The sequence below is a fragment of the Cariama cristata genome, unplaced genomic scaffold, assembly GCF_000690535.1.
Source record: "Cariama cristata isolate BGI_N322 unplaced genomic scaffold, ASM69053v1 scaffold11371, whole genome shotgun sequence".
Classification (NCBI taxonomy): Eukaryota; Metazoa; Chordata; class Aves; order Cariamiformes; family Cariamidae; genus Cariama; species Cariama cristata.
The window spans coordinates 1-9,384 of NW_009597535.1; the positions used below are offsets into that span (position 1 = coordinate 1).

Sequence of the window (9,384 nt, forward strand, 5' to 3'; positions counted from 1 at the left end):
GCTCTGGGTGGCCCTGCTCAAGCAGGGGGATCAGACCAGATGCCCTCCAGAGTTCCCTTCCAACCTCAGCCACTTTGTGATCCTGTGGACAGGGCCTTATTTCATGCCTTTAACCAGAAAAAAACCACAACCAGAGGGATAGGCAGGGTTTGCACCACTCTGCTGTTCATCCCTTCCAGAGCTCGCTGGGCTTCATGGCAGCCCAAGGTGCACGGTGTGGTATTTTTGAGCAAGCTACAGCTCTCTGCCTCTGGACCCAGCCGGTTGCCTTAAATAGCGAGGATTTTTTTTGACGTGGCTCACAGGAGAGGCAAGGAGGGAGAGGCAGTCGGAGCCCAGCTGGCGTGGGGTGAGAGCAGAGCCCGGGCTGCAGCCTCCGCTGGGCTTTCCTGCTGCAGCTGCCTTTCCCTCCCCAAAAAACAGCAACAGAAAAAGACTCAGAAAAATTAACTTCAGATGGAGTTAATGGAACAGTGTTTAAAAAAAAGGCCCTCTGACACTTCAGCTGTGAGGATACCTGAAAGCCACCCTTCGAGAGCTCAAGCATGGCTGGGACCCGGAGGAGAAGGGAGCAAGCACCAATGCTTTGGTGGGCAGAGGTAAACTGGCCAGCAGCGGCTTCTGCAACTGGGCCAGAAATAATTGCCCTGATCAATGCCCAGTGCACGGGGCCAGGCTGCAGGACTGCTGGGAATCCCTCCCCTTTCAGCTCCCGAGCTCTTACTTTACTCATCCATAAAATGAGGGTAATAGTAGCTAATTGGCGGGCGATGTTGAATAATTAACCCATGAGATGTTTCAAGTCCTCAACCGAAAGGACCCTGCCAGACCCCAAACGTCTCCTGGGCAGACTGAGCTCCAAAAGCAGCAGGGATTCATTTGTCATGTCACAGCATCATTTGTTTTTTCCCCAAATAAGCCCTATTTCTGAGCGCCATCTCGTGCTGGCTCCATGAAACAAAGTCCCTGTTGTCCCTGCAGAGCATCAACCCCACCAGAGTGGTGTAAACCAGCATCTCCCAGCCTTTCCCATAGGACTGGCACTTCCCCAGCGATTTGCCGCAACTGGAAACTGCCCCCCATAACCATTTCATTTTTTCCCAGTGCGGTGATTGATACAGGGCAGGACTCTCTTCCACCGGGAGATGTTGAAATGGGGCTGGCTGAGCCCTTTCTGGCTGTGAGCACATGGTCCCCAAAAGCCTGACCCATGCATGGTTATACCTCTGCGAGCAAAAAGACCCAGCCCAAGGCTACCTCTCCCCCTTTCCTAGTGCATATGCATTAGCTCTTCATGGCAAGGTAACCCTTTTTTGGAGCTTTAACGTATTTTCTTCTTCCACTCTGCTTCAGCCAGGTCAGGGGAAGGTATCGGTATCCCCCATGCTCGGCTCTGCTGCTCGTGTCCCTCATGTCCCAGTGCTTCCACAGCAATGCTCACGTCTCCCCAAGTCTTGTGGGATGGGGGAGTTGCTTCGCAGTGACAGAGGTTGAGAATGGAGGAGAGAAAAGTCCCAAGTGGCTAATTCAAACGTTCCCTGACTTGAGAAAATGTCATCTGCTGGGGTTACGGGTGCAGAAAGCCAAGCCCATGGGGCTCATCATCTTCTGCAACGTCGGAGCATTGGAAGAGGAAGCAGTAGGAGGGATAAAACAGGAGATGAAACATTTTGGAGAGAATCAGTGGAGGAGTGATCGCTAACAAGCAGTTGTTAGAGGACTGAGGTATCCTCAGTGCTCACCTTCTGTCCTGGGTAATGTCCCCAGGCATGACTGCAATACAAATCGAGGAATTGTTAGCAAGGCACAGACCTAGTGACCACGCTGCCCTGCTCACCCTGGGGTACTCGAGGGCTTTTGTAAATCTGAGTTCAGCCCTGAGGTTCATTCCTCCTCCCCTGCGGATCAGGACTGCAAACCCCAAATCCCAGCTGGGGACTGCCCTCATCTCCCCAGGGCTTGCCCTGCAAGAGGGCAGGGTGGTGACATGGCTGGAGGCTTTCAAATAATCCCCATCAGGAATTTTTCCAGTCCCTCTCGAACACTTTTGCAAGGCAGAGGTGAGAGTAAGCCTCCCTCCTGCACTGCGGACGGGCAGCTGGTACCTGATGGCGATGCTGATGGGGTCGGTCTTTGCAGTTGTGTCTTGGGTTGCTGTCAGCTGGTGCAGAAATTACCCTTTTGGAGCAATTTATGTCTGGATAGAAGGCTTGTTCTTGCCCATAGCACTATCGTGGAGCTGGGTGCACGTACCTCTCATCTGTGACAGAGGCATTTTGAAGGTGTTTCAGGATAAAATGGGTTGTGGGCATGTTTGGAGGGGTCTGAAATGTTCCCCTTGCCCTGAGGTTGGGCAATGTGGGTTGGGAAGGTGACAAATGGAGGGAGCAGATCTGGGTGAATCCTAGGACCAGCTCTCCCCCATCTCAGCCCTTTTGTCCCCTTCCTCTGCAGAAGCGCCAGCTTTTCCCAAGCCACGAGGTCCGCCTTCTTCATGCGGAGCGACACGGCGGTCCAGAAGCTCTCACAGGGCAACGGGCATTGTGTGAATGGGGTTGGCGGGCAGCTCCAAGGCTTTTACAGCCTGCCCAAACCCAGCCGGGACAACTCAGAGTTCAGGGACAGTGCGTACGACCTGCCACGCGCCTTCGGTTCCTACACCCACCCCAAGTCGAGCCTGACCAGCTCTGAAACAGATAACGAAGAGGTCTACACCTACAAGACTCCCAACAACACCCTATGCAAGGAGTTTGGGGAGCTCTCTACGGACTCCTATGACATCCCTGCCACGCTGCTCTCCGTCTACCAGATCCCCAGGACATTTACACTGGACAAGAACCACAATGCCCTGGCCGTGGCAGCCAGCGACTCACCTGCTGTGCCACCCCCACGGCCCCCAAAACCAGGGCAGATGGAGCCACGGTGGGGCAGCCCACCCCAGCGGCCCCAGCCCAGCGAAAGCTTAGGGTTGGCCCCCATGGCAGCCACCATTCCTCGGAGAAACACGCTGCCAGCCGTGGAGAACAGCAGGCTGCACCGAGGTGAATTTGGGGGTGGGAAGCTGGGGGTGGCTTTGTCCTATCTAGTAGCCTTGGACAGGTCAGTCCCACTGGGTTGCAGTAGGGCTGGGGTGGCTGTTGACATCAACCAGGGGGTTGAACGCAAAGAAGCTCTCCCCGGTCAGGATCTGGCCCTGTTTTTTCTATGCAACAGGCATGGAGAGGCATCCCCAGGGCTCTGCCCACCAGAGCTGCTCAGCTGGCTCTTGGCTGTGTTGTGCCTTGAACCAAAACCCCAAACTTGCTTGCCCGTGCAGCCCTTCACCAGATTTTGGTGATTTCAGCCATTTTTAGCTTGCTTTTTCTTCAATTCATATCCAGGTTTATCAGAACGTACTTCAGCCTGGAGCTGCCTTGGTTTTGCTCACCAGACAGGGACGTAATCTTGCACATCTCCAAGACCCAACATCCCCAGTGCACCAGAGCCGCCCTTCCCATTGGCCGTGGATGGGCCATGGATGAATGTGCCCTTTCCAAACCCTGTGGATGAGATAGTTGCAAAGTAACTTGGAAGAGGTGGTTGGAGAGAAAACATACTGTAAATGATAGACACAGCTCCCTGAAATGTTTCTTCCACCTTCTTCTACCTAAATACCAACATTTAGGCTGAGACCAACCCCGTGCTCAGCAATAGACAGTCCAGTCTAAGAGCTTAGCACCCCATTCTCCCCCCATCCTCCCCTTACCGGAGGATGCCAGCCCTTACATCTGCTGAGCAAGCTGTAACCAAGCTCTCTCTTAACCCAGTTTTGTCACCGTGATCTACCTTATCTGACATCTTTACCCCCGGGATTTTGCAGCACTTTGACAGAACCAGGTTAGGTCCACATGGCACGTGCAGTTGTGTTGATGCATCAGAGAGATGCTAATTGGGAGGGAGCATAGCAGGGAGTCTGTGACAGGCTAAAAACGGTGTCTTCCCACCACTGTCTCAATCATCAAGAATATATATTGCCCTCCCAGAACCAGGATTTTGTTTTCAGGGCCCCTTTTATTAGCAGTTTTGCTGGGACACGTTGTGCATTTGTCATTGTGTTGCAGCTTCTTCTTGCGAGACGTACGAATACCCCCAGCACGGGGGCAGCAGCACTGTGCAGTCAGTCGAGTCGATGAACGACGGATACAACTCCTACCTGGTGAGTTGGCCTTGGTGTTAGCCACCACACTATAGGCACTGTTTGTACCTTATAGATTCAGAGACAAATCGGTGCCAGGTTGGACCTCACAGCTCAGTCCTGCAGAGCTAAGTCAAGAAGGGTTTTATTACTGATTTCAGTTAAAATCATGGTGGCTTGCAGGGTAGAGGTGGAGGGAGAACCACCTAACCCAGCACCACATGCAGAGCTTTGCTTTGGGTGCTTCCACAGAGTGTATCTGCCTGGAGCACTGACTCCAAAAAAGCACCCAGGAGTTTGGTTTCTTCCTGAAAGCTTGGGATGCTGCTGAGCTGAATTTTGATATGTTGCCAGAACAGCCTCTTTTGTGCACTTTCTAAGATTTCCTGAGCTGGAAATGACATTAAAGCAGCCTTTCATATCACATTTTAGTCATGGCCAGAGCTCAGGGAAAAATGACTTTCCAGGTTAAGCTTGTTTCTGCAGCTCACTCTGATGACGAGAAGAGGCTCAAGTCTGGGTTATTAAGACCTTTCCCTGAACTCAGGATGTTGCAATGTCTTGGAAACAGTGGAGGTAGACCCTCTCAGTGCAAACTGATGGCCAAGGAGGGGACAGATCATTCCTTCCCTCTGTGCTGAGATTTTAGATCTGGTCCCACCTCAGGTGTGTGTTCGGTAATGAGGAGATTAAGGGGTTTATAGTGGGATGGCGTTGAGCAGTGTCTGATGCTCACAGCACGTCCTCCCACTTGTCCCTCAGCAAGCCAAGGCAGCAGTGGCCCGCTCCCACAGCACTGACTCCGAGGACAACTACGTCCCCATGAATCCCGGTTCCTCGCCCCTGATCCACGCCGAGAAAGCCAACGACAATGCCCAAAATCTCTACATCCCCATGAGTCCTGGGCCACATCACTTTGACCTGGTGGGGTTGTCCTCAGCCACCCTCCCCATGCATAAAGGAGGGGCCATGGCACAGTGCCACAGACGATTGAGTGAAATCCAGCCACCACCAGTTAACCGCAACCTCAAACCCGACCGGAAAGGTAAGAACAGTGGCTTCTGGGCAAATCTTTCCAGGAACCCTTCTATTCTTCTAATATTTCAGACTACATCTATTGTTTTATGCACAGCCAGTAGAGTTCTGTGTGGGGTCTGCTTTGCTACCTTCAGCAGAGTCAGACTTTCAGATCTTCCCCATCCTCTTCCTCTTTCAGGAGGACTATGGGGCAAATGCAGTTTTCATGGTGCTTGAATAGCCCATCTCAAACCTTTCCTGGTCTTTACAGGAGATGCACGTCACAGGCAGGATCTCACCCCCTTTGCTTGCACCCCTCTCTATGCTCCACCCCAAAATCTCTGTGTTGTGTTCGGGTCACCCAGATTTCTCCTACTGTTTGCTACTGGCTGGGACTAGGCAGTTCTTCCTTCAGGGCTTTGCCTCCATCCTCCAAATCCTTCCCCAAACCATTGCCTAACAGGTCACCAAGGAGATGCTGAGGAGGTGCGCTCCCATCATTAGGATGTCAACACCTAATCCCATCAACACGCTATGCGAGGCCTGGGGCTGGAACTCTTCTCTTCCACCTAATGAACCATCCATGATGAGAAGAGCCTTCATGTTACCCTGCAGATGTCTTTTCCCATTCCCTATGAGGAAATGCTCTGGCTGGAGACAGCTCAGGGCTGGCAGAGCCTGGTCATCTAATGAGTTATCACAGCACCTTAATGAAAGGATTTATTATACTCTGAGGTTTGGGCATTTTTAGCAGATCTCCATTCTCTGGGAGGCATTTTCCCCTTTTGGGGCCACGCATCCACTTTGGGGCTGTGAGTCAGAGGGACAAATTCACTGTTTTCCCCCAGTCCTGGCAAAACTGAGCACAGGGATTTTGGTTGGGGGTATTTGTCATCGGCAAGGAGGGCTGAGGGGGTTGATTAGCAGAATGGGAAGCAACCAACAATTTGTTGGGCACCCCTTCATGCCAGTCATGGACACTGAATTGTAGGAATGTGCTGCCTCTGAATAAAAGCTTTTCTCCTCCCCAGCAAAGCCATCGCCACTGGACCTGAGGAACAACACTGTCATCGATGAGCTTCCCTTCAAATCACCAGTCACGAAATCCTGGTCCAGGCCAACGTGAGTAATGGTTGGGGTATGAATTCTTGCTTTGCTCTGACAGCAGATCTCTGGTCTCACTCTCACGGGTGTCCACATGTAGCCACGCTATCACCTCTGCCATGGATTAAACATCTCTGGCTGAGTGTAAGGGGGATGTCGGCTGCCCTTCTGGCTCCACTCGCTGCAGAGGTTTCCTCTGACCCACCATCTCTTTTTGTTGAAGGAGCACGTTTCTCATGGGCTGTCTTGAAGTGAGCCCAGACTTTGGATGCAGACCTGAATTTCCCCAAAAGCTGGATGATCCCTTCAGCCTTCATTGTGTTCTTTGTCAGTTTTAGAAACGGGAGCTGCAGAGCTGGGTCATCCATGCAAACATCTGCACTGGGATGAAAGTCCACCTTGCCCAACACCCTACCCCCATCAGGGACCAGCAGGAGCTACCTGGGAAGAGGGACATTTATGGAGTAATTCCTTCCTAAAATATCCTGCCACACCATGGTGATTCGGGGCTCAGGGGTTTCCTTGGTCACATCATGGCCAGACTTAGGAGCTGGGTCAGATGCTGTCGAAGCAGAGGGACTCCTCTCTTGGACCCCTCACAAGCTTAATCAAGTGTTATAAGAGCCAGAGTCGTACTCCCCACAACACAGCTGGTGGCAGGAAGATAAATTCTTTTAGGTTGGGATTTCACATGAAAGACCAGTATGTGGCCCAGCAGCTAATTAAGATCCCTTGAAGACATTTCCTATTTCTGGGATCTGACAACTCCTGGAGAGTTGTGGCTCTGACACAGGACCTGTGGTCCTCCGCAACTCACGACCCAGCTGAGCATCCCGACTCAGCCGTGCTGGGGGTGCAGGGCATGATTTCACATCCAGCTCTCCCCCCCAAAAAATCCACTATAGTCTCAAAACTCAGTGTGACACTCGCAGCGTCTGACCGAGCTGTGTTTTGATTGTCTTGAAAGCAAAGCCTAGCCCGAAGGAAATCTGCACAATGAAACCAAAGCACTTCAGAGCAAAGTCTGCCGGCCAAAAATAACAGGATTCACACAATTCCAGTTCTGCTGCTAATTCGTGTTCTGATGTTGTCCAGTGAAAGGCAGAAGCAAAGCTTGGCTGCTATGACTCCTCTAATAAATTGGATTGTGCGGAGACTGACTGCAGGGCATGAGCGCTGTGTGCTGAAATCACTGCACTGGGAAATAGCGAGTGGAGTTTGATTGACAAGACGTCCGACCCCGGAGAAGCTAATGGATTTTTCCCTTATCAGCTCATCATATGACCCTGACTTTACTGCAAGGCAACAAATAGCTTTTTAAGATGCGAGCTTTAATGCCAGATACTGATTGCATTATGTTATTCGGTTTAATTAGATTTGGCCAATTGAAAGCAAGATGATGCCTCAGAGGTTTTGTTTTCCAGAAAAAAATTTGGATGGGGCCCTGCATGGTAAACAAATCCTGGAGCTGCAGTGAGGCTGGAGGTGAGAAGCTTCACCAAGGCTGGCCCTGCATCCTCCACAAATAAATATTTCCTGCGAGATAAAAGAGTTCATGGAGCCTGATTTATGTAGCTGATAGCAGGATAGTTATGAGTACATAGCAAGCCAGGTGTTATTAAAAAGTCCTAGAAAGGAAAAAATGAGAAGACCCAGTGATTTCTGACCCATGGGAAGGCTAAGTTGGAGAACTTCAATGCCACCAGCTCTTCTTCATGCCCAGTCCCCAGAACTGAGCATGGTGATGTTTGGAGGCATCAGGTGCTGCTCTCTCCCATCCCTCTTTGGCAATGGACAAGCAGCACCTGCAACCATCATTAACGCTTTGACCCTTGTCCTCACAGCCAGACCTTCAACGCCGGCTCTTTGCAATACTGTCGCCCTGTCTCCTCCCAGAGCATCACCAGCACTGACTCAGGAGACAGCGAGGAGAACTACGTGGCAATGGTAAGGACCTCACAGCTAAGATATATATGGTCCTGGCGGGACACACACGTTCCTCAGCTCTGCAAACACATTCCTAGCTCATGACATGGGAGCGCTCAGATAGCGCTACGTGGTGCACGTCCTTATGTACATCCCTACATGCACGAAACAGTGGCTTTCATCCCTAAAATGACATTTCCCTTGGGGTTCTAACTGTATATGAGAGCAGGAACATGTATCACCTACTTTGCCAGAAATTAAGAGGGGATAAAAACGTCTATGAACTGTCAGAGCATTTACTCCTAATTGAAGTTGATTTTTTTCAGGGTTTTTTTCCCCTAACAGCTGCTGACATCATGTTAGTGTGGAGGGCAGGGGCTATCGGAGCAACAGCAGGGAGTGTCACTGCTTACGAGGAGGGATTTTGTTGCTCTTCGTGAAGCTGCTGACTTGAAGCATATTTTTGGGGCTATGTAACTAAGGGGGTAGAAGATATCTGTGCTCGGTGTAGCATGGTTGTGATTAGTGAAGATCCCAGAGCGGTCTGGCCTCAATGAGGTGTGGTTCCTGGGGAATGCTGAAGCCCATGTCTGATGTCAGGGATGTGAATAAAATCAGCACAGAGACAGCAGAACTGCTTCAATACATCAAATCAAGAGCATGAGCTTGAAATATTTGTTAGCAGAATATACTATATATATATATATAGTCCTCCAGCAGCTCTGCACACCCTGGTCCCAGAGGCAGGTGAGCAAATATCCAGGCTGGGATATCTTTTAAAAGTGCCACCGAGGCATTTTGTTGTCAGATTTGTGTTAATTCCTTTTTTTTTTTTCTTCCCATGTTAATCCTCATTATTTCTCCTGTCTCTTCCCTGCATTAGCAAAACCCCATTTCTGCTTCTCCTGTTCCTAGTGGCACCAACAGCCCAGCGCCTAAAAAAAGTTCGGGCAGTGTGGATTACCTGGCCCTGGACTTCCAGCCGAGCTCCCCAGGGCCACACAGAAAGGTACGGGGGATTTTACAAAGGTACGGGGGATTTTACAAAGGTACGGGGGATTTTTACCTCAGCGGCCACCCCCCACTCCCACAAAAGGCAGCTGGAGGGAACACCAGCGACCGAGAGCGCTGCCGACAGGGAGGGCACACAGGGAAGGCGCCTC

General features: G+C 51.1%; 1 protein-coding gene across 1 annotated transcript; it reads left to right on the plus strand.

Annotated features, from left to right (window-relative positions):
* Window positions 1–2,454: 2,454 nt before the first annotated feature.
* GAB2 (GRB2-associated binding protein 2) lies at window positions 2,455–9,230 on the plus strand (the record flags this gene model as incomplete). Its single annotated transcript, XM_009708925.1, has 6 exons — window positions 2,455–3,041; window positions 4,101–4,195; window positions 4,937–5,219; window positions 6,223–6,313; window positions 8,140–8,242; window positions 9,105–9,230. Coding segments are annotated over 6 exons (1,285 nt in total), but the record flags the coding sequence as incomplete, so codon positions are not given.
* Between the last annotated feature and the right edge of the window lie 154 nt (window positions 9,231–9,384).